At 45.8% G+C, this 26,549-nt stretch overlaps 1 protein-coding gene across 3 annotated transcripts in view; it reads left to right on the top strand.

Annotated features, from left to right (window-relative positions):
* DCAF6 (DDB1 and CUL4 associated factor 6) overlaps positions 1-26,549 on the top strand; it is a 413,552-nt gene that overhangs the window by 294,817 nt on the left and 92,186 nt on the right. For all 3 annotated transcript variants that reach the window (XM_069944434.1, XM_069944435.1, XM_069944436.1), the window contains one exon: positions 21,046-21,229. In XM_069944434.1, coding sequence (XP_069800535.1) covers positions 21,046-21,229 — 184 coding nt within the window. The remainder of the gene's footprint in view (positions 1-21,045; positions 21,230-26,549) is intronic.

The following is a 26,549-nucleotide window of genomic DNA, read 5'->3' as shown; positions in this document are numbered from 1 at the left end:
AAATGGAGGTCATTTATACAAAATCATTATACCACATCAGAAATACATGACATAGTTAAACCATTCAGGTACACTGCCTGGTATCTGAAAGCGGATTTGGCAGGCTCTTTGGGGCTGCTCAGACTACCGCCCCTCAGGCCCGCGGGGGCTGCTGAACCCCCCTGACCCGGACTGAGTCTTAGTGGACCTAGAGGTGGTATTGGCACCCTCTGAAGGGGCATATATGCCGTCCTCTGGAGAACGTGTGGCGTAGGCCAGCTAAATATTGGAGGTTGTTCCTTTCCCCTTCCCTTTTTCCCATCTCCCCCCCCCTTTTGTGTCCTTGCTACCTTTTCCCTAGTGTGTCCTAACTTCCCCTTCTATGTTACATGTATTACACTTTTGAGTTCTGTCTTGAACTGAACTGGACATAACTGTTTAAGGGGCGCGTTTTGGATCGCTCTGTACCTGAGAGGTGGGTTGCATAAGGGTCCAGTGTCATAAACAAAGTTCCATTGTTTTGTTTTAATTGTGTTTTCTCTATTTGTATGTTACTTTGTGTACACTTCTACTTTCCATGTTGGAGAGGGATGTGTTTCAACATCTGTTTTATGTACCAAAAAAATCTTTTGAAAAAACCAATAAACAGAATTAAAAAAAAAAAAGAACTTCAAGGAGAGAGGTTCCATTGTTGCCAAAACAGCTCGGGCGCCCAAGAAAGACCAGCAAGCGCCAGGACCGTCTCCTAAAAGTGTGGTCAGCTGCGGGATGGGGCTACCAGCAGTGCAGAGCTTGGTCAGGAATGGCAGCAGGCAGGTGTGAGGGCATCTGCACTGTGCACTGTGAGGCTGCGGAGACTCTTGGAGCAAGGCCTGGTCTCATGGAGGGCAGCAAACAAGCCACTTCTCTCCAGAAAAACATCAGGGACAGACGGATATTCTGCAAAAGGTCCAGAGAGTGGACTGCTGAGGACTGGGGGAAAGGTCCAGGGAGTGGACTGCTGAGGACTGGGGGAAAGGTCCAGGGAGTGGACTGCTGAGGACTGGGGGAAAGGTCCAGGGAGCGGACTGCTGAGGACTGGGGGAAAGGTCCAGGGAGCGGACTGCTGAGGACTGGGGGAAAGGTCCAGGTAGCGGACTGCTGAGGACTGGGGGAAAGGTCCAGGAAGTGGACTGCTGAGGACTGGGGGAAAGGTCCAGAGAGTGGGCTGCTGAGGACTGGGGGAAAGGTCCAGGTAGTGGACTGCTGAGGACTGGGGGAAAGGTCCAGGGAGTGGACTGCTGAGGACTGGGGGAAAGGTGCAGGGAGCGGACTGCTGAGGACTGGGGGAAAGGTCCAGGGAGTGGACTGCTGAGAACTGGGGGAAAGGTGCAGGGAGTGGACTGCTGAGGACTGGGGGAAAGGTCCAGGGAGCGGACGGCTGAGGACTGGGGGAAAGGTCCAGGGAGTGGACTGCTGAGGACTGGGGGAAAGGTCCAGGGAGTGGACTGCTGAGGACTGGGGGAAAGGTCCAGGGAGTGGACTGCTGAGGACTGGGGGAAAGGTCCAGGGAGTGGACTGCTGAGGACTGGGGGAAAGGTCCAGGGAGCGGACGGCTGAGGACTGGGGTAAAGGTCCAGGGAGTGGACTGCTGAAGACTGGGGGAAAGGTCCAGGGAGTGGACTGCTGAAGACTGGGGGAAAGGTCCAGGGAGGGGACTGCTGAGGACTGGGGGAAAGGTCCAGGGAGCGGACTGCTGAGGACTGGGGGAAAGGTCCAGGGAGGGGACTGCTGAGGACTGGGGGAAAGGTCCAGGGAGTGGACTGCTGAGGACTGGGGGAAAGGTCCAGGGAGTGGACTGCTGAGGACTGGGGGAAAGGTCCAGGGAGTGGACTGCTGAGGACTGGGGGAAAGTCATTGTCTCTGATGAATCCCCTTTCCGATTGTTTGGGACATCTGGAAAACAGCTTATTGGGAGAAGACGAGGTGAGCGCTACCACCAGTCTTGTCTCATGCCAACTGTACCCGGCATCCTGAAACCATTCATGTGTGGGGTTGCTTCTCAGCCAAGGGAATCGCCCCTCTCACAGTCTCACAGCCTAAAAACACGGCCATGAATAAAGAATGGGACCAGAATGTCCTCCAAGAGCAAATTCTCCCAACCATCCAAGAGCAGTTTGGCCACCAACAATGCCTTTTCCAGCATGATGGAGCACCTTGCCATAAAGCAAAGCTGATAACTAAATGGCTCAGGGAACAAAACAGAGAGATTTTGGGTCCATGGCCTGGAAACTCCCCAGATCTTAATCCCATGGAGAACTTGTGGTCACTCATCAAGAGACGGGTGGACAAACAAAAACCAACAAATTGATTGTGCAAGAATGGACGGCTATCATTTAGGATTTGGTCCAGAAGTTGTATGAGAGCAGCCGGGGAGAATTGCAGAGGTCCTGAAGAAGAAGCCGCAACACTGCAAATATTATAGACTTGCTGCAGTCACTCATCTAGCTGTCAGTATAATCTTCTGTTACTCAGAATATGATTGTAATTATATTTCTGTATGTGATAAAAACATCTGACAAACACACAGAAAACCAGAGGGCAGAGGATCATGGGAAATAGAAGATTTGTGTCATTCTCAAGACTTTTGGCCATGACTGTATATATCTCTAAATATAACCATTTACAAAATGTGCGTTCTCTCACAGTAAGTGATACTTGATGTCACACTAGTACCCCGGAACTCCCACTCATCATTGCTATTGCGGTTATGTGGGGTCTCATACTAAGATCAGGCAAAGTCCTATCTAACGTTATATCCAATTACTCTAATGTGCCACCATGTCACTGCCTCCACCTCATGTACTGCACTACTGCCCCCTATAGATAATGCCCTGTCACTGCCTCCACCTCATGTACTGCACTACTGCCCCCTATAGATAATGCCCTGTCACTGCCTCCACCTCATGTACTGCACTACTGCCCCCTATAGATAATGCCCTGTCACTGCCTCCACCTCATGTACTGCACTACTGCCCCCTATAGATAATGCCCTGTCACTGCCTCCACCTCATGTACTGCACTACTGCCCCCTATAGATAATGGACTGTCACTGCCTCCACCTCATGTACTGCACTACTGCCCCCTATAGATAATGCCCTGTCACTGCCTCCACCTCATATACTGCACTACTGCCCCTTATAGATAATGCCCTGTCACTGCCTCCACCTCATGTACTGCACTACTACCCCCTATAGATAATGCCTTGTCACTGCCTCCACCTCATGTACTGCACTACTGCCCCCTATAGATAATGCCCTGTCACTGCCTCCACCTCATGTACTGCACTACTGCCCCCTATAGATAATGCCCTGCCACTGCCTCCACCTCATGTACTGCACTACTACCCCCTATAGATAATGCCCTGTCACTGCCTCCACCTCATATACTGCACTACTGCCCCCTATAGATAATGGACTGTACTGTGTCATTGTCTAATCATTGTATTCCAATCTTTGACTCTCCAGCTGAAAAACTACAACTCTCATCATGAACTGCCAGTTGGAAACGATGGGGGTTGTAGTGCTGCAACCTGAAGAGCCAAATGCTGCAAAACTACAACTCCCATTATAAACTGTCAGCAGGGCATAATGAAGTTTGAACTTCTGCAACCTGGAGAAGTCACCTGATATCACCTGCAGTCCTATGTAACACCACAGATAACAGTGATATCTCTGAGTACAGATCATATAGTAGATGTCCCCTGCAGTCCTATGTAACAGCACAGATAACGCAGTGATATCTTTGAGTACAGATAATGTATTAGATGTCACCTGCAGTCCTATGTAACACCACAGATAACACAGTGATATCTCTGAGTACAGATAATGTAGTAGCTGTCACCTGCAGTCCTATGTAACACCACAGATAACACAGTGATATCTCTGAGTACAGATAATGTAGTAGTCACCTGCAGTCCTATGTAACAGCACAGATAACACAGTGATATCTCTGAGTACAGATAATGTAGTAGTCACCTGCAGTCCTATGTAACACCACATAACACAGTGGTATCTCTGAGTACAGATAATGTAGTAGTCACCTGCAGTCCTATGTAACAGCACAGATAACACAGTGATATCTCTGAGTACAGGTAATGTAGTAGATGTCACCTGCAGTCCTATGTAACACCACAGATAACGCAGTGATATCTCTGAGGACAGATAATGTAGTAGTCACCTGCAGTCCTATGTAACACCACAGATAACACAGTGATATCTCTGAGTACAGATAATGTAGTAGATGTCCCCTGCAGTCCTATGTAACAGCACAGATAACACAGTGATATCTCTGAGTACAGATAATGTAGTAGTCACCTGCAGTCCTATGTAACACCACAGATAACACAGTGATATCTCTGAGTACAGATAATGTAGTAGATGTCCCCTGCAGTCCTATGTAACAGCACAGATAACACAGTGATATCTCTGAGTACAGATAATGTAGTAGTCACCTGCAGTCCTATGTAACACCACAGATAACACAGTGATATCTCTGAGTACAGATAATGTAGTAGTCACCTGCAGTCCTATGTAACAGCACAGATAACACAGTGATATCTCTGAGTACAGATAATGTAGTAGATGTCCCCTGCAGTCCTATGTAACACTACAGATAACGCAGTGATATCTCTGAGGACAGATAATGTAGTAGTCACCTGCAGTCCTATGTAACAGCACAGATAACACAGGGATATCTCTGAGTACAGATAATGTAGTAGATGTCCCCTGCAGTCCTATGTAACAGCACAGATAACACAGTGATATCTCTGAGTACAGATAATGTAGTAGATGTCCCCTGCAGTCCTATGTAACAGCACAGATAACACAGTGATATCTCTGAGTACAGATAATGTAGTAGTCACCTGCAGTCCTATGTAACACCACAGATAACACAGTGATATCTCTGAGTACAGATAATGTAGTAGATGTCCCCTGCAGTCCTATGTAACACCACAGATAACACAGTGATATCTCTGAGTACAGATAATGTAGATGTCCCCTGCAGTCCTATGTAACACCACAGATAACACAGTGATATCTCTGAGTACAGATAATGTAGTAGTCACCTGCAGTCCTATGTAACACCACAGATAACACAGTGATATCTCTGAGTACAGATAATGTAGATGTCCCCTGCAGTCCTATGTAACAGCACAGATAACACAGTGATATCTCTGAGTACAGATAATGTAGTAGATGTCCCCTGCAGTCCTATGTAACAGCACAGATAACACAGTGATATCTCTGAGGACAGATAATGTAGTAGTCACCTGCAGTCCTATGTAACACCACAGATAACACAGTGATATCTCTGAGTACAGATAATGTAGTAGATGTCCCCTGCAGTCCTATGTAACACCACAGATAACACAGTGATATCTCTGAGTACAGATAATGTAGATGTCCCCTGCAGTCCTATGTAACACCACAGATAACACAGTGATATCTCTGAGTATAGATTTTTTTTTTAATTTAAATTTTTATTGGATTTTCATAAAAAATTTTTACAACAAAGGCCTACAGATGGCCTGAACAGTAGAACGTTACAACAAAAAAAAAAAAAAAAAAAAAAAAAACAGAAAAAGAACAAAAACATAAGGTATGTATGGGTGTTTTTAGCCAATATTAATTATTTTACTATTAACATAGAAATAAATGCAACATTGTGCATATTATTTAGTTAAGGGTGAAGTATTCCATTGTTTCCAGCGTTTTATTATTTTCGTATTGTTTGTAGACACAGGAGATAGAAAAGTTTCATGGGAGCATTGTGAATTTACTCTGTTAATAACTTCTTGGATGGAAGGAGGATCAGGCGATTTCCATTTTCGCGCCAATGATAATCTGGCAGCTATTAGAATGTGTTGTATAATTGTTTTAGATTGGGCCGGGAATGAAGACAGATTAATGTCTAAAATAGCAAGTGCTAAATCTTTTTTATATGTTTTTTGTGAAATTTTTGAGATTAGATCAAACACTTCGTTCCAGAATTGGGTTATGATGGGACATGTCCACCACATATGTGTTTGATTGGCAATTTGATTGCAACCTCTCCAGCAAATATTGGAGTGATCGGGAATAATATGGGATAGTCTAGCAGGTGTAAGATACCATCTTAGATGTATTTTGCGTACGAGTTCCAGATGGTTTATACACTTAGAGTTTTGTTGGATTTGTCTGATGGCCGAGTACCATTGTTCACATGTATAGGAGATGCCTATTTCCTCCTCCCATTTCTGCATGTAAGGTAGCTTTTTTTCAGATTCAGGTCCTATATTGTCAGTTAGAAGATCGTATATATGTGTGTATCCCTTGCGGAAGCCGTTCCAATTAAAGAAGAATTTGTGTGCATTTGTCAGTTTTATGGGTTTTGGAGACCATTTGTGTTTTTTTATGAATTGTATGATCTTTTTATATTGTGATAAGAAAAGTGAAGTATGGGGTATAGAAGGTGGCAGATCAGATAAGGAGAGGGTATGCGTAATATCTTGAAAGTCTGCCAATGTGTAAAAGCCCGCTTTGAGCCATGTGTCTAATTGTAAATCTGGTATGGTTGATTTTAATATATTTAATGGAAATTCCTCTTTTGTTAGGTGGATCCAGTGTTTTCTTATTATATATTTATTCCATAGGAACAGTGAGTCTGACATAGATTTTAGAGGTGTTGTAGGAGAGGGTATTTTAAGAACAGAGGCTAACATGTAATGTTTCATGTTATAGTTCTCAGTGATATTGTCTTCTATGTCTGACCATCTATGTATGTTTGGAGAATTCCAGCAAGTAGCCAATTGTTCTAGTAGGGCTGCTATATTACTGGCTGTTATGTTTGGGACTCCCATTCCTCCATTTTTCAGTTTTTTGAAGAGTATCTGTTTTGCTACTCTAGCTCTCTTTCCTCCCCATATAAATTTTAGGAGGATAGATTGTATTTTATTTGTTAGTACTTGTGGGATTAAATATGGAATTGTTCTGCATAAATATAAAAATTTAGGAAGAAGAAGCATTTTCACTAAGTAAATTTTTGCTATCCAGGATAGTTGTAGTTTTGATAGTCTAGCACATTCCTCTTGTAGAAGAGTAATGAGGTCGTTATAATTTTTATCTAGGGTCATTGACGCAGAGGGAGTTAACTGAATGCCTAAGTATTTGATTCCTGACGGAGCCCAAGTGAAATTAAATTTACGTATTTTGAGACTCATTGAGTCTGGTACATTTAGTGGAAGGATAGATGTTTTATTTATGTTTAATTTATAATATGAGATTTTTGAGTATTCGTTAATTACGTTCATTATTGAGTTGAGTGACGTGATGGGGGACTGACAAATGAGCAAAACATCGTCAGCATAGAGGCCAATTTTATGTTCATATGTGTTTATTTTTATTCCTTTAATTTTGGGGGAAATTCTAATGTGTTCTGCTAATGGTTCCATACATAAGGTGAAGATAAGTGGTGAGAGGGGGCATCCTTGTCGGGTTCCGTTTGAGATGTTAAATTTTTTTGACATAAAGCCTGAGGCTAGGACTGTGGCAGATGGGGATGTATATAGGGATAAGATTGCATCTTTTATGTAGGAGCAAAATCCAAATTTATTTAGTGTGTATTCTAAATATGTCCAATTTACTCTATCGAACGCTTTTTCAGCGTCAAGCGATAGTAGAGTTGTTGGTATTTTTGATTTGTTGGCTATTTCAATTAGATCTAGAAAACGTCTAGTCCCATCTCTGGATTGGCGCCCTTGAACGAAACCGACCTGATCTTGTGCAATGAGCGTTGGGAGGACTGTATTTATTCTGGAAGCTAGTATTTTGGCGTAAAACTTAATGTCTGAATTAAGTAGGGATATTGGACGAAAATTAGTTGTTTGGTCTAGAGGTTTACCTGGTTTCGGTATGGTAGTTATTATAGCTTGTAACATTTCTGAAGGTGGAGCCTTATTGGTAATGATGTGGTTAAAGGTTTGGGTTAGAATAGGTGGGAGTTGCGATATGAAGTATTTATAATATTCATTGGGTATACCGTCCGGTCCTGGGGATTTATTTATTTTTGATGAATGGATTGCGTTTCTGATCTCTGTCTCTGTTAGGGGGGAGTTGAGTGATATAAGCTGAGATTGGGTGAGGTGTGGTAGTTTTAGTTTATGAAAGAATGCTTCTATGTCTTCTATTTTGGGGATGTGGGTCGATGGATTTTTATTTAGGTTATATAGATCTTCATAGTAATTAGCGAATTCATTAGCTATTTGTTGTGGGTCAAAGATCTTTTTGTTGTCTGTTGTTTTAATGTATGGTATTTTTTGTTTTGCTTGTTTGATTTTTACTCTCTTTGCTAGGATTTTGCTAGCTCTGTCACCGCTTATGTAAAAGTTCCAGTTTAGTCTTTTTAGTGTTCTTTCATATTGGAACAGTAACGCTTTCTGTAGTGCATCTTTGCATTCTGAGACTTGTTTTATTAAAGTCGGTGAGGGAGAGATTTTCAGTTGTTTTTTTAAATTGCTAAGTGTAGATAATATGGAATTTATTTCTTTGTCTTTTTCTTTTTTAGCTCGGGCGTTTAGTTGTATAAAGACCCCTCTAATAAATGCTTTATGTGCACACCATAGGATGTCTGGGGAAATTACTGAGTGTGTATTAAATTTAAAGTATTCCGATATTTGTTCAGAGATATGTTTTACATTTTGCGGTGATTTTAATAGGAAGGTGTTCATTCTCCAAGGGGATATATGTTTGAGTGAAAAACGGTCTGTAATTTTTAGACTAACTGGGGCGTGATCAGACCAAGTAATCTGTCCTATTTTAGCTTCTTGAATGTTATGTAAAAAAGTGGGATCTACAAGAAAAAAGTCTATTCTGGAATGAACAGCGTGGGGGTGGGAGAAAAAGGAGTAGTCTCTCTCATTAGGATGGAGATATCTCCAAATGTCATGTAAGTTTTCTTCTAGTAATAATAGTTGGAGGTCAGGGGAATGATAAGAGGGAGAAAAGGAACGATCTATAGATTGATTACATACAATGTTGAAATCTCCACATATTATTAAGCTTCCTTTTTGCACTGATTTTGCACGTGAGATGATTTTTTTTATAAATGATATTTGTCTCTTATTGGGAGCATAGATATTGACGAGTGTATATGGTACTGAGTTAATTTCACATATGAGTATGATAAATCTCCCTTGTGTGTCTGATATGTGATCTATTTTTTTAAATGTTACAGTGTCTTTAATTATTATGGCAACTCCCGCTTTCTTCTTTATATTGAAGGAAAAGGTTACATGGGGAAATTTAGGATGTTTTAGGCGAGAGGTATCATCTTTACATAAATGTGTTTCCTGTAACAAAAGAACATCACAATTAGAAGAGATGGCCTCTTTCCATGTTAATGATCTTTTAAATGGAGAGTTTAGTCCACGGACATTTAAACTTAAGAATTTAACTCCCATGTTGGGATAGGGTTGAAAGATATATGAGCGGTGTTGGTAATATCAAATATATGATGGTATCGTATATACATATTGGCTGTATACATATTGAGGATAACAAAAAACAGATAGAACATTTGAAACAATAAAATGAACAAAACATAAGAACTTCCCTCTTTCAGGGAAACTAGGGGGGGTAAAGTCCTAGCCAGTAACTAGAGATAGGACAGATCCATTACGGATACATACTAAGGAGACAAATTTTGGATTTGAATAAAGTAAACAAGTAAACAAAAAGGTTTAGTCCTCGGTCTCAGGCCTGTTTCTGGAAGATTTGCTGGACCACAAGGGTGTAATGAGCGCAGGACGGGTGGTTTCTTTCCTTGGAGGGGTCTGTAGAGGAGGAGGAAGTAGACTCCAGGCTTGTAGCAGCTCTTTGAGGGCTTCAGGGGTAAGGCATATATGTTGTGTTCCATTTTTGGTGACAATCACTTTAACTGGAAATCCCCAGCGGTATAGAAGATTATTATCTCTCAGAATTTTTGTGTATTGTGCGAATTCCTTTCTGCGTAGCATTGTTGTAGCTGATAGGTCTGGATATATTGTTAGGTCTTTGAACCTTTCTGGGAGGGTTGGAGAAGCTTTTAGAGCTTTGAGAAATTCATCTTTGATGTGATAAAAATGAATGCGAGCAATTGTATCTCTTGGTAGATGTTGGGCTAGGAATCTTGGTTTAGGAAGCCTGTGAATTCTGTCGATGGTAAGGTCCATTGAGGTGTGATTTGGGAGCAATATGGCCAGCAAATCTGTGAGAAAGGGAGCTAGGTGTTCTGAAGTAATGCTTTCAGGTATCCCTCGGATTCTAACATTGTTTCTTCTGGATCTGTCTTCCAGATCCAGTACTTTATTGGAGAGCCTTTGTACTTCTTCCTCTAAGGCTGAATTGGCGTCAATAAGGAGATTGTGTGATTTCGCAAAGTTTGACATTTTATTTTCCAGATGTTCCGTTCTAGAGGTTATGGATCTTATGTCTTCACGAAGATCTCCTACTGCTTGTCTGAGATCTGATTGTATGGTGTCTCTGAACGAATTAAAAAGTCTCTTTAGAGTGTCTTCTGTAATTGGTTGGGGATCATTTCTGTTTCTATTTACAGTTTCTGGTGATTCAGCCCTTGAGGATGGGGATTGTGAAGATGATCTGCGTTGGGAGTGATCACGGTTCTCATATGACTGAAGAGCTGGGGAATTGAAAGTTTCTGTCAGTTTGGTTGGTTTTGTTTTAGTGTTCTTTTTTGTAGTGCCTCCCATTTTGAGAAAGAATAGCAAAGAATTGAAAGGAAGGAAAAAAGTTGAAACAGGTCTTGAAAAGTTGAAGTTGGTTTAGTTTAGCCGTCTTGTTATCTCCTCAATATGTTGTTGTGTGTTTACATCGTTTGGTTTGGTTTTTGTGGTGTTGGATTTTTTTTTTTTTTTTTCTTTTCCTTCCCCTCCTATTTAAAGGACTAAAGGAAAAAGGAAAATCATTGTCCCTGTCTTAGGAGTATTTGTTGAAGATGATATTTTTACATTGAAAGTCTTTTGGATGCAGTGCTAAGATTCAGCTGTAGATGGTGCTGTTGGATTAGAAATGCTTATGACTAGATTTTGTAAGAAAAGGTACTTCCACTTTAGTAATCACTGTATTTAGTGGAGGAACAGTAAATATACCAGTCTCTTTGTTGGTTTATATGTAAAGGGACTCCTTTTCACTCACTACCTTTTAATTGCTCTTGCAGGGTCCTTCAGTTAGATTCAGGGATGGCCGCTGTGACTGAGACTCTGCAGAGTGTCACTCTCAGTTCTCGGCTGTTAGGGAGATCCGCGGCTTTTTGTGGCTATTATAGTCCGCCCGGGTGACTCTGCCCCTAATCGTAATGGCGGGTCACTGCGTGGGGGGAAATGTCCGCGGTTCGGGACTTGGCAGCTGACTCACTCACGTGACTCCGGAGCCGTCACGAGAGTCAGGCCGCCAGGAAAGTCCGCGGCTTCAGGCCCGTATAGGCCGCAAGCGAAAGAGGCCCTCGGGTCTGCCTCCGGGTTACCTACTTGTGAGGATGTGTGCTGCGGTAGGGCGAGAGGCAGACCTCCGGATGGCTGTTCACTGTTTCTGAGCCGCAGGCTCGCGCGCCCGCGGGAGACTTCCGGCAGGAAAGGCCGCGGCTTCAGTGCGCGCGTAGGCCCCGGCACAAAACTGGAGTCCGTTAGCTCGGGAGACCCCTCAAATTGTTTCAGGCGCCGACTAGGAGACGGTGGGAGAAATTCTGACCCGTTTGGGTCTGTGGGGTGAGCTAAAAAGCTTATAAATGTATAGGGGGAGAGGAGCAGCTGAAAGGCACGTCTGTCTCCTTCTCTTGCCTGGCCACGCCCCCATCTCTGAGTATAGATAATGTAGTAGTCACCTGCAGTCCTATGTAACACCACAGATAACACAGTGATATCTCTGAGTACAGATAATGTAGATGCAGCACAAGCTGGAGCTCGACGCGGTAAAGATACGGCCATAGGACACAGCTTGGGCCGCCAAGGCAGATGTCTGGAGGAGGGGGCGCTGGTACTTGCTGTCATCTGATTAGGTAAGAGGCCCAATCAGATGACAGCATGTGCCAGCGGGCGCAGCGGGACAGATTATCGCAGTGCTTCCCAACCTTTTCCACCTCGGGGCGCCCCTACTAAATGATGTTCTACAAAATAAGAAAACCGTCATACAGGGACTCACAGGTGACGTCTTCTTTGATCTGAGGCGTCACTTTCCCTTTTCCTCTCCATCCGGCCCGGACCTCCATGGTGATTCCTTCCAGATACGTTTCATCCCCTTAGAACCTGCGAGACAAACAATTTAGGCTCCGCCCATTTCTAGCAACTTCCTTCCCTTCCTCCCTCCTGTCGGCTCCCATAGTAACTGCGCTATGTGGGATGCCCCCTGTATGTAGGATCCCCTGCTGTGCCCCCTGTATGTAGGATTCCCTGCTGTGCCCCCTGTATGTAGGATCCCCTGCTGTGCCCCCTGTATGTAGGATCCCCTGCTGTGCCCCCTGTATGTAGGATCCCCTGCTGTGCCCCCTGTATGTAGGATCCCCTGCTGTGCCCCTTGTATGTAGGATCCCCTGCTGTGCCCCCTGTATGTAGGGTCCGCTGCTGTGCCCCCTGTATGTAGGATTCCCTGCTGTGCCCCCTGTATGTAGGATCCCCTCCTGTGCCCCCTGTATGTAGGATCCCCTGCTGTGCCCCTTGTATGTAGGATCCCCTGCTGTGCCCCCTGTATGTAGGATCCCCCGCTGTGTCCCCTGTATGTAGGATCCCCCGCTGTGCCCCCTGTATGTAGGATCCCCTGCTGTGCCCCCTGTATGTAGGATCCCCTGCTGTGCCCCCTGTATGTAGGATTCCCTGCTGTGCCCCCTGTATGTAGGATTCCCTGCTGTGCCCCCTGTATGTAGGATCCCCTGCTGTGCCCCCTGTATGTAGGATCCCCTGCTGTGCCCCCTGTATGTAGGATCCCCTGCTGTGCCCCCTGTATGTAGGATCCCCTGCTGTGCCCCTTGTATGTAGGATCCCCTGCTGTGCCCCCTGTATGTAGGGTCCGCTGCTGTGCCCCCTGTATGTAGGATTCCCTGCTGTGCCCCCTGTATGTAGGATCCCCTCCTGTGCCCCCTGTATGTAGGATCCCCTGCTGTGCCCCTTGTATGTAGGATCCCCTGCTGTGCCCCCTGTATGTAGGATCCCCCGCTGTGTCCCCTGTATGTAGGATCCCCCGCTGTGCCCCCTGTATGTAGGATCCCCTGCTGTGCCCCCTGTATGTAGGATTCCCTGCTGTGCCCCCTGTATGTAGGATCCCCTGCTGTGCCCCCTGTATGTAGGATCCCCTGCTGTGCCCCCTGTATGTAGGATCCCCTGCTGTGCCCCTTGTATGTAGGATCCCCTGCTGTGCCCCCTGTATGTAGGATCCGCTGCTGTGCCCCCTGTATGTAGGATTCCCTGCTGTGCCCCCTGTATGTAGGATCCCCTGCTGTGCCCCCTGTATGTAGGATCCCCTGCTGTGCCCCCTGTAAGTAGGATCCCCTGCTGTGCCCCCTGTATGTAGGATCCCCTGCTGTGCCCCCTGTATGTAGGATCCCCTGCTGTGCCCCCTGTATGTAGGATCCCCTGCTGTGCCCCCTGTATGTAGGATTCCCTGCTGTGCCCCCTGTATGTAGGATCCCCTGCTGTGCCCCTTGTATGTAGGATCCCCTGCTGTGCCCCCTGTATGTAGGATCCTCTGCTGTGCCCCTTGTATGTAGGATCCCCTGCTGTGCCCCCTGTATGTAGGATCCCCTGCTGTGCCCCCTGTATGTAGGATCCGCTGCTGTGCCCCTTGTATGTAGGATCCCCTGCTGTGCCCCCTGTATGTAGGATCTCCTGCTGTGCCCCCTGTATGTAGGATCCCCTGCTGTGCCCCCATGAACTAATAATGCCCCCAGAGGTGCCCCCATGAACTAATAACGCCCCCAGAGTTGCCCCCATGAACTAATAATGCCCCCAGAGGTGCCCCCATACAATAATAATGCCCCCAGAGGTGCCCCCATATACTAATAATGCCCCCAGAGGTGCCCCCATACAATAATAATGCCCCCAGAGGTGCCCCCATACAATAATAATGCCCCCAGAGGTGCCCCCATACAATAATGATGCCCCCAGAGGTGCCCACATGAGCTAATAATGCCCCTAGAGCTGCCCCCATACAATAATAATGCCCCCAGAGGTGCCCCCAAGAACTAATAATGCTCCCCAGAGGTGCCCCCAAGAACTAATAATGCCCTCAAAGGTGCCCCCATATACTAATAATGCCCCCAGAGGTGCCCCCATACAATAATAATGCCCCCAGAGATACCCCCATACAATAATAATGCCCCCAGAGGTGCCCCCATACAATAATAATGCCCCCAGAGGTGCCCCCATACAATAATGATGCCCCCAGAGGTGCCCCCATATACTAATAATGCCCCTAGAGCTGCCCCCATACAATAATAATGCCCCCAGAGGTGCCCCCAAGAACTAATAATGCTCCCCAGAGGTGCCCCCAAGAACTAATAATGCCCTCAAAGGTGCCCCCATATACTAATAATGCCCCCAGAGGTGCCCCCATACAATAATAATGCCCCCAGAGATACCCCCATACAATAATAATGCCCCCAGAGGTGCCCCCATATACTAATAATGCCCCCAGAGGTGCCCCCATACAATAATAATGCCCCCAGAGGTGCCCCCATATACTAATAATGCCCCCAGAGGTGCCCATATACAATAATAATGCCCCCAGAGGTGCCCCCATATACTAATAATGCCCCCAGAGGTGCCCCCATACAATAATAATGCCCCCAGAGATACCCCCATACAATAATGATGCCCCCAGAGGTGCCCCCATATACTAATAATGCCCCCAGAGGTGCCCCCATACAATAATAATGCCCCCAGAGGTGCCCCCATATACTAATAATGCCCCCAGAGGTGCCCCCATACAAAAATAATGCCCCCAGAGGTGCCCCCATATACTAATAATGCCCCCAGAGGTGCCCCCATACAATAATAATGCCCCCAGAGGTGCCCCCATACAATAATAATGCCCCCAGAGGTGCCCCCATACAATAATAATGCCCCCAGAGGTGCCCCCATATACTAATAATGCCCCCAGAGGTGCCCCCATATACTAATAATGCCCCCAGAGGTGCCCCCATATACTAATAATGCCCCCAGAGGTGCCCCCCATATACTAATAATGCCCCCAGAGGTGCCCCTAAAAAAACAAACATCCTACTCACCTAATCCGCGCTGTGCAGGCAGCAGCTCTTCCTCCTCTTCGGGCTCCATCTTGCGAGCCGCAGGGACGGGACTTCCGGCAGGCGTGATGACGTCACATGATCACGCCTGCCGGAGAGGTCACGTCCCGGCCTCCCATAGGCTGCTGGTATGAAGTGCCGGCAGCCTATGGGAGAGAATACAGGAGGAGGACGCTGCCAGATCCTTCTCCTGTATTCTGATCGCTTTAATGTTCCACCCGCTCACTGTGCTCACTGTGCGGGCGGAACATCAAAGCGATCTGTGCATCCCGAGAAGCTGCGCGGCCGCAGCTTCTCGGGATGCTTAAAGTGACACTGTCACAAGTGGCAAGGGGGGGCCGTGCGGGCCCCCCTAGCGTAGGGGTCCGGTCGCCATGGCGACCCCTATAGCTACGCCACTGGCCATACTGCATGATGCTAAGATCTTCCGGCCGCACTAACTGTACATTGATCCTTCATACGGCAATCCTTCATACAGCGATCCTTCATACGGCAATCCTTCATACGGCAGTCCTTCATACGGCAGTCCTTCATACGGCAGTCCTTCATACGGCAATCCTTCATACAGCAATCATTCATACGGCAATCATTCATACGGCAATCATTCATACGGCAATCCTTCATACGGCAATCCTTCATACGGCAATCCTTTATACGGCAATCCTTCATACGGCAATCCTTCATACGGCAATCATTCATACAGCAATCATTCATACTGCAATCCTTCATACAGCAATCCTTCATACGGCAATCCTTCATACGGCAATCCTTCATACAGCAATCATTCATACGGCAGTCCTTCATACGGCCGTCCTTCATACGGCAATCCTTCATACGGCAATCCTTCATACAGCAGTCCTTCATACGGCCGTCCTTCATACGGCAATCCTTCATACGGCAATCCTTCATACGGCAATCCTTCATACAGCGATCCTTCATACGGCAATCATTCATACAGCAATCCTTCATACAGCAATCCTTCATACAGCAGTCCTTCATACGGCAATCATTCATACAGCAATCATTCATACGGCAATCCTTCATACGGCAATCCTACATACAGCAATCCTTCATACGGCCGTCCTTCATACGGCAATCCTTCATACGGCCGTCCTTCATACGGCAATCCTTCATACGGCAAGAGAGACAAGGGGGCGCTGCTTCCACCGAGAGAGACAAGGCGGCACTGCCTCCACTCAGAGAGACAAGGCGGCACTGCCTCCGCCCAGAGAGACAAGGGGGCACTGCCTCCGCCTGGAGAGACAAGGGGGCGCTGCCTCCGCCCAGAGAGACAAGGGGGCACTGCCTCCGCCTGGAGAGACAAGGGGGCACCGCCTCCACCCAGAGAGACAAGGGGGCGCTGCCTCCACCCAGAGAGACAAGGGGGCGCTGCCTCCGCCTGGAGAGACAAGGGGGCACTGCCTCCACCCAGAGAGACAAGGGGGCACTGCCTCCACCCGGAGAGACAAGGGGGCACTGCCTCCGCCTGGAGAGACAAGGGGGCACCGCCTCCACCCAGAGAGACAAGGGGGCGCTGCCTCCACCCGGAGAGACAAGGGGGCGCTGCCTCCGCCTGGAGAGACAAGGGGGCACTGCCTCCACCCAGAGAGACAAGGGGTCACTGCCTCCACCCGGAGAGACAAGGGGGCACTGCCTCCGCCTGGAGAGACAAGGGGGCACCGCCTCCACCCAGAGAGACAAGGGGGCACCGCCTCCACCCAGAGAGACAAGGGGGCGCTGCCTCCACCCGGAGAGACAAGGGGGCGCTGCCTCCGCCTGGAGAAAAAAAGGTTCAATCTCCGGAGGCGACAAGCCTTCTTTACCATGAGAACTGTGAATCTGTGGAACAGTCACCACAGGATCTGGTCACAGCAACAACAGTAGAGGCTTCAAAACAGGAGAGACAAGTTCTTAGACCAAAATAATATAGATGCATATGTATAGAACCTATCACCCCTCCCCCTTCCCTGTATGTATAGAACCTATCACCCCTCCCCTGTATGTATAGAACCTATCACCCCTCCCCCTTCCCTGTATGTATAGTACTATCACCCCTCCCCCTTCCCTGTATGTATAGAACCTATCACCCCTCCCCTGTATGTATAGAACCTATCACCCCTCCCCCTTCCCTGTATCCATCCCCCTCCTTGGTTGAACTTGATGGACATGTGTCTTTTTTCAACCGTATTAACTATGTAACTATGTAACTATATACAGCAATCCTTCATACGGCAATCCTTCATACAGCAATCCTTCATACAGCAATCCTTCATACAGCAATCCTTCATACAGCGATCCTTCATACGGCGATCCTTCATACAGCAATCCTTCATACGGCAATCCTTCATACTGCGATCCTTCATACGGCGATCCTTCATACGGCGGTCCTTCATACGGCAATCCTTCATACAGCGATCCTTCATACGGCAGTCCTTCATACGGCAATCATTCATACTGCAATCCTTCATACAGCAATCCTTCATACAGCAATCCTTCATACAGCGATCCTTCATACGGCAGTCCTTCATACGGCAATCATTCATACTGCAATCATTCATACTGCAATCCTTCATACAGCAATCCTTCATACGGCCGTCCTTCATACAGCAGTCCTTCATACGGCAGTCCTTCATACGGCAGTCCTTCATACGGCAATCCTTCATACGGCAATCCTTCATACGGCCGTCCTTCATACGGCAATCCTTCATACGGCAATCCTTCATACGGTAATCCTTCATACGGCAGTCCTTCATACAACAATCCTTCATACAGCGATCCTTCATACAGCGATCCTTCATACGGCAATCCTTCATACAGCGATCCTTCATACGGCAATCCTTCATACGGCAATCCTTCATACAGCAATCCTTCATACGGCAATCCTTCATACGGCAATCCTTCATACGGCAATCCTTCATACGGCAATCATTCATACGGCAATCCTTCATACGGCAATCCTTCATACGGCAATCCTTCATACTGCAATCCTTCATACGGCAATCCTTCATACGGCCGTCCTTCATACGGCAATCCTTCATACGGCAATCCTTCATACGGCAATCCTTCATACGGCAATCCTTCATACGGCAATCCTTCATACGGCAGTCCTTCATACGGCAGTCCTTCATACGGCAATCCTTCATACAGCGATCCTTCATACGGCCGTCCTTCATACGGCAGTCCTTCATACGGCAGTCCTTCATACGGCAATCCTTCATACGGCAATCCTTCATACGGCAATCCTTCATACGGCCGTCCTTCATACGGCGGTCCTTCATACGGCAATCCTTCATACGGCAATCCTTCATACAGCGATCCTTCATACAGCGGTCCTTTATACGGCCGTCCTTCATACAGCAATCCTTCATACGGCAATCCTTCATACAGCAATCCTTCATACAGCAATCCTTCATACAGCGGTCCTTTATACGGCCGTCCTTCATACAGCAATCCTTCATACGGCGGTCCTTCATACGGCAATCATTCATACGGCAATCCTTCATACGGCGGTCCTTCATACAGCTGTTTTGCTAACTCTTAAGCAAAAGGTTCAGATACGTATTTAAAGAAGGCTATAATGTAATTTTATTGAACATAGTATAATAAATTGAATAAAATATCAAATAAAGGGAAAAAAGGGTACAATAACAGATTGATTCTTAGAAACAGTGGAATATTGCGTACACTTTTGCATCAATATAAATACAAATGTTAAGTACTCACAGTGTTATTAGGGCATAGTATCCTTCATCTGTCCTGTATACAACAACCACCAGGGGCGTAGGGCAGAGATCAACACCAGGGACCACCTCATAGCATTACTTCATCTGTCATGGAACTTCAACCGTGAGAGGCTACCAGTGATCAGACAGAGACCCAGTCCTGGTTTCTACACCATGAAGAACGTCCTCCCCATAGGTCCAAACCTCTGCCAGATGCCAGGAACTCTCAGCTTTTATCCACCTTTGGAATCAATCATTTAATACAACCTAGCCTTGTATTAAATTGAAGATACACAAATGTTGGTCTTGTTTGTTTGTATTACCTCATGGCAAAGAATAGAATGGCCAGTTCTAATCCTTAAGAGGGTAATACTCAAACAATGGGACAATGCACAGATTAATCCTAAAGTAATGGTATGAGGTTTTCTGATTGTTTTCAATTTTAGAGATACAATGTCCTATACTAGACTCTGTTGAATCAGAAAAAGCAATCCTTCATACAGCAATCCTTCATACAGCGATCCTTCATACGGCAATCCTTCATACAGCAATCCTTCATACGGCAATCCTTCATACAGCAATCCTTCATACAGCGATCCTTCATACGGCCGTCCTTCATACAGCAATCCTTCATACGGCCGTCCTTCATACAGCAATCCTTCATACAGCGATCCTTCATACGGCAATCCTTCATACGGCAATCCTTCATACGGCAATCCTTCATACGGCAATCCTTCATACGGCAATCCTTCATACGGCAATCCTTCATACGGCAATCCTTCATACGGCCGTCCTTCATACGGCAATCCTTCATACAGCAATCCTTCATACGGCAATCCTTCATACGGCAATCCTTCATACGGCCGTCCTTCATACGGCAATCCTTCATACAGCGATCCTTCATACAGCAATCCTTCATACGGCGGTCCTTCATACGGCAATCCTTCATACGGCAATCCCTCATACGGCAGTCCTTCATACGGCAATCCTTCATACGGCAATCCTTCATACGGCAATCCTTCATACGGCAATCCTTCATACAGCGATCCTTCATACGGCGGTCCTTCATACGGCGGTCCTTCATACGGCGGTCCTTCATACGGCGGTCCTTCATACGGCGGTCCTTCATACGGCGATCCTTCATACGGCGGTCCTTCATGCGGCGGTCCTTCATGCGGCGGTACTTCATACGGCGGTCCTTCATACGGCGGTCCTTCATACGGCGGTCCTTCATACGGCAGTCCTTCATACGGCGGTCCTTCATACAGCGATCCTTCATACAGCGTTCCTTCATATGGCGGTCCTTCATACGGCCGTCCTTCATACAGCAATCCTTCATATGGCAATCCTTCATACAGCGTTCCTTCATATGGCAATCCTTCATACAGCAATCCTTCATACAGCAATCCTTCATACAGCAATCATTCATACAGCAATCCTTCATACAGCAATCATTCATACAGCGGTCCTTCATACAGCGATCCTTCATACGGCCGTCCTTCATACGGCGGTCCTTCATACGGCCGTCCTTCATACGGCAATCCTTCATATGGCAATCCTTCATACAGCAATCATTCATACAGCAATCCTTCATACAGCAATCATTCATACAGCAATCCTTCATACAGCAATCATTCATACAGCGGTCCTTCATACAGCAATCCTTCATACAGCAATCATTCATACAGCGGTCCTTCATACAGCGATCCTTCATACGGCCGTCCTTCATACGGCGGTCCTTCATACGGCGGTCCTTCATACAGCAATCCTTCATATGGCGGTCCTTTGTGCCCACGGCTGCTATATTCCTCTGTTCCCATTACAGGTGAGTGCTTATGGTCTCTGGTTTGCTCCCCATATTACAGTCTGTAGCGGTCATGTTCCCCTTCCATACACACAGTCTGACAGAACTTCCCTGCTGTATCTTAGTTTACGTCTGTAACCTGCTGCGAGATTCCCTGTAAGTGTCTGTTAGTTTTCTGTTCCTGGATTATCTCCTTGTATTGAAGCTACATTTGTGTTTCCTACTTATCATCAGCTGCAGCACAGTATGAAGCCGACCATCAGGACCAGAGTACGAATGCAGCCGCACAGGCCCAGATGCCTCCGGAAACTTCTCAACACCTGCAAACAGAGACTCAATCTGCACCGACTGAACACCAAGAAGCCGGCAGCGATGATGAGACCGTCCGGGTACCAACAGGAGCGCAGTCACAGAGCAGGTCAGTGACATCCCGATACTACAGGGGTCATCCAGGATAATAAGTATATAATACACTGCTGTATACCTACACAGAACGGAGATATATACACACTCATACAGGGAGATAATAAGTATATAATACACTGCTGTATACCTACACAGAATGGAGAGATATATACACACTCATACAGGAGGATAATAAGTATATAATACACTGCTGTATACCTACACAGAATGGAGAGATATATACACACTCATACAGGAGGGGGATAATAAGTATATAATACACTGCTGTATACCTACACAGAAAGGAGAGATATATACACTCATACAGGAGGATAATAAGTATATAATACACTGCTGTATACCTACACAGAATGGGGAGATATATATACACACTCATACAGGAGGATAATAAGTATATAATACACTGCTGTATACCTACACAGAATGGAGAGATATTATCCTCCTGTATGAGTGTGTATATATATCTCTCCATTCTGTGTAGGTATACAGCAGTGTATTATATACTTATTATCCTCCTGTATGAGTGTATATATCTCTCCATTCTGTGTAGGTATACAGCAGTGTATCATATACTTATTATCCTCCTGTATGAGTGTATATATCTCTCCATTCTGTGTAGGTATACAGCAGTGTATTATATACTTATTATCCTCCTGTATGAGTGTGTATATATCTCTCCATTCTGTGTAGGTATACAGCAGTGTATTATATACTTATTATCCTCCTGTATGAGTGTGTATATATCTCTCCATTCTGTGTAGGTATACAACAGTGTATTATATACTTATTATCCTCCTGTATGAGTGTGTATATAAGTATATAATACACTGCTGTATACCTACACAGAATAGAGATATATACACACTCATACAGGAGGATAATAAGTATATAATACACTGCTGTATACCTACACAGAATGGAGAGATATTATCCTCCTGTATGAGTGTGTATATATATCTCTCCATTCTGTGTAGGTATACAGCAGTTTATTATATACTTATTATCCTCCTATATGAGTGTATATATCTCTCCATTCTGTGTAGGTATACAGCAGTGTATCATATACTTATTATCCTCCTGTATGAGTGTATATATCTCTCCATTCTGTGTAGGTATACAGCAGTGTATTATATACGTATTATCCTCCTGTATGAGTGTGTATATATCTCTCCATTCTGTGTAGGTATACAGCAGTGTATTATATACTTATTATCCCCCTCCTCTATGAGTGTGTGTATATATCTCTATTCTGTGTAGGTATACAGCAGTGTATTATATACTTATTATCCTCCTGTATGAGTGTGTATATATCTCTCCATTCTGTGTAGGTATACAGCAGTGTATTATATACTTATTATCCTCCTGTATGAGTGTGTATATATCTCTCCGTTCTGTGTAGGTATACAACAGTGTATTATATACTTATTATCCTCCTGTATGAGTGTGTATATAAGTATATAATACACTGCTGTATACCTACACAGAATAGAGATATATACACACTCATACAGGAGGATAATAAGTATATAATACACTGCTGTATACCTACACAGAATAGAGATATATACACACACTCATAGAGGGGAGGGGGTAAAATAGAACATTTCAGATAATCACATTGTAGGATTTATAAATTAATTATTTACCATTTTATTACATGAAATAAAGATGTGATACAATAGAAGAAGAAAAGCTCCTAATGGGTTGTCCCGGCTGTGTGTCTCCTCCTTAGTAGAGATGAACGAATACTATTCAATGGAATATTGCGGTATTCGAAAGATTCAAATTCGAGTAGTGTGACGAATACGCCGGAAACATTGGAAAGCCCTCCCATGTGGGAGTACACACGCAGCACCAAAACGGCATCTACCCTCATTGGATGGCTGAACCACATGACCTCGAATCTTAAATACTTGGCTCCTGCCTCTCGACCGCAGATGTGCTTTCAACCTAGTCAGGGAGAGATATATACTGTTCCAGTAGCCCAGTAAGGGCACCTGATATATACTGTTCCAGTAGCCCAGTAAGCACACCTGATATATACTGTTCCAGTAGCCCAGTAAGGGCACCTGATATATACTGTTCCAGTAGCCCAGTAAGGGCACCTGATATATACTGTTCCAGTAGCCCAGTAAGGGCACGTTATACATACTGTTCCAGTATCCCAGTAAGGGCACCTGATATATACTGTTCCAGTATCCCACTAAGGGCACCTGATATATACTGTTCCAGTAGCCCAGTAAGGGCACCTGATATATACTGTTCCAGTAGCCCAGTAAGGGCCCCTGATATATACTGTTCCAGTAGCCCAGTAAGGGCACCTGATATATACTGTTCCAGTAGCCCAGTAAGGGCACCTGATATATACTGTTCCAGTAGCCCAGTAAGGGCACCTGATATATACTGTTCCAGTAGCCCAGTAAGGACACCTGATATATACTGTTCCAGTAGCCCAGTAAGGACACCTGATATATACTGTTCCAGTATCCCAGTAAGGGCACGTTATACATACTGTTCCTGTAGCCCAGTAAGGGCACCTGATATATACTGTTCCAGTAGCCCAGTAAGGGCACGTTATACATACTGTTCCTGTAGCCCAGTAAGGGCACCTGATATATACTGTTCCAGTAGCCCAGTAAGGGCACGTTATACATACTGTTCCTGTAGCCCAGTAAGGGCACCTGATATATACTGTTCCAGTAGCCCACTAAGGACCCCTGATATATACTGTTCCAGTAGCCCACTAAGGGCACCTGATATATACTGTTCCAGTAGCCCAGTAAGGACACCTGATATATACTGTTCCAGTAGCCCACTAAGGACACCTGATATATACTGTTCCAGTAGCCCACTAAGGGCACCTGATATATACTGTTCCAGTAGCCCAGTAAGGACACCTGATATATACTGTTCCAGTAGCCCAGTAAGGACACCTGATATATACTGTTCCAGTAGCCCAGTAAGGGCACGTTATACATACTGTTCCTGTAGCCCAGTAAGGGCACCTGATATATACTGTTCCAGTAGCCCAGTAAGGACACCTGATATATGCTGTTCCAGTAGCCCAGTAAAAGGCACATGATACATATTGTTCCAGTAACGTTCGTACTGCATGATGCGTGATACGCGTGAATAACATGACGCTCTACAGACGCACATTGGGATCGAAATGTGTGAACATTGCCATAAATATTCACAAATATTTTTCCTTCGCAACTGCGGAGAGTGGGATTATACTGCGATTTTGGGGTGTTGGGTGCACCCAGGCATGCTCCCTCCAATGTCCCAGTGTCATTCCGGAGGTGCACAAGCCAAAAAGACAGAAATGGCTGCACATCGCACCCATGGCTGACACGAAAGCTTATTCAGCTACATTTAAAACCAACATCAGAAGTTAGTATATAATTTGGCCAAACCATATTGCCTCATGTACCACATGCAGGTCTTCTGATACACATGAGTCCCTAACCAAAACACACCATGGAATGGCCCTGCAATCTCATTGTCACAGGACCAGACCCTAAAGGGAGATGTTTGCATCGTTTAGGGAGGTTTCATGGGGGACTTGGTGACCTCCAAGTGGTCGAATTTTGATTTCCAAGTGCCGCAATTTTTTTTCCCCATAGACTATAATGAGATCGAATATTCGTTTGAATAGTCGAATCTCGGTGACTATTCGATTCGAATTTTCGAAAGTCGAATATTTCACTACTTTAGATTAGTACTAGTTACCTAGAAAATACCTTACTTTCCCCCGAGGTTTTAAAATATAAATTTTTTAAGATAATTAGTGACAACCAAAATGTGAAGTGCAACTCTAAAAGATCCTTAGTGAGAAGGCGTAGAGATATGGTGAGTACTGCAAACAGTTTCACTGCAATACTTCTCACTTATTGTACTTACAATGGGAAGCCTCAGCCTCCCTATTCTATTACCGGAGCACAAAGCTCATGAATCACCGCGCTTCGACTTGACTATACAAAACCAGATAAGCACAAAACATTGGTATACGATTTGGTATACGCTCTCTAGCTCCCCATTCCCATGCTTTTTATCAGAAGATGCCTATTGAATTCCCATTCTAGTTGGTTATCTCACTAAAGATCGCTTGACACCATGCCACGGACTGCCACGTTTCACCAGTGTATCCTACTTTGAAAACGCCAGCTAGAGAGCGTATACCAAATTGCTCAAACCCAGAGTCAGGGAGTTCAGCCTTTTATTCCCACTAGTCCATTCTATATATACCGGGACTAATACGATACCAGTGTTTTGTACTTATCTGGTTTTGTATAGTCAAGTCGAAGCGCGGTGATTCATGAGCTTTGTGCCCCGGTAATAGAATAGGGAGGCTGAGACTTCCCATTGTAAGTACAATAAGTGAGAAGTATTGCAGTGATACTGTTTGCAGTACTCACCATATCTCTACGCCTTCTCACTAAGGATCTTTTAGAGTTGCACTTCACATTTTGGTTGTCACTAATTATCTTAAAAAATTTATATTTTAAAACCTCTGGGGAAAGTAAGGTATTTTCTAGGTAACTAGTACTGATCTAAACTAAAGCTATACCTCCCAGGCCGGTCAGGGTGCATGATCGAATATTTCAGTACTCGCTCATCTCTCCTCCTTAGTTGTCCCGGCTGTGGGTCTCCTCCTTAGTTGTCCCGGCTGTGGGTTTCCTCCTTAGTTGTCCCGGCCGTGTGTTTCCTCCTTAGTTGTCCCGGCCGTGTGTTTCCCCCTTAGTTGTCCCGGCCGTGTGTTTCCCCCTTAGTTGTCCCAGCTGGGGGTCTCCTCCTTAGTTGTCCCGGCTGGGGGTCTCCTCCTTAGGTGTCCCGGCTGGGGGTCTCCTCCTTAGGTGTCCCGGCTGGGGGTCTCCTCCTTAGTTGTCCCGGCTGTGGGTTTCCCCCTTAGTTGTCCCGGCCGTGTGTTTCCCCCTTAGTTGTCCCGGCTCTGGGTTTCCCCCTTAGTTGTCCCGGCTGTGTGTTTCCTCCTTAGTTGTCCCGGCTGTGGGTTTCCTTCTTAGTTGTCCCGGCTGTGTGTTTCCTCCTTAGTTGTCCCGGCTCTGGGTTTCCTCCTTAGTTGTCCCGGCTGTGGGTCTCCTCCTTAGTGGTCCTGGCTGGGGGTTTCCTCCTTAGTTGTCCCGGCTCTGGGTTTCCTCCTTAGTTGTCCCGGCTGTGTGTCTCCTCCTTAGTTGTCCCGGCTCTGGGTTTCCCCCTTAGTTGTCCCGGCTGTGTGTTTCCTCCTTAGTTGTCCCGGCTGTGGGTCTCCTCCTTAGTGGTCCCGGCGGGGGGGTCTCCTCCTTAGTTGTCCC

Source organism: Dendropsophus ebraccatus, chromosome 11, assembly GCF_027789765.1.
Source record: "Dendropsophus ebraccatus isolate aDenEbr1 chromosome 11, aDenEbr1.pat, whole genome shotgun sequence".
Taxonomy (NCBI): domain Eukaryota; kingdom Metazoa; phylum Chordata; class Amphibia; order Anura; family Hylidae; genus Dendropsophus; species Dendropsophus ebraccatus.
Note: the sequence above shows the minus strand (reverse complement) of the source record. Positions and strands in the feature narration are given on the sequence as shown.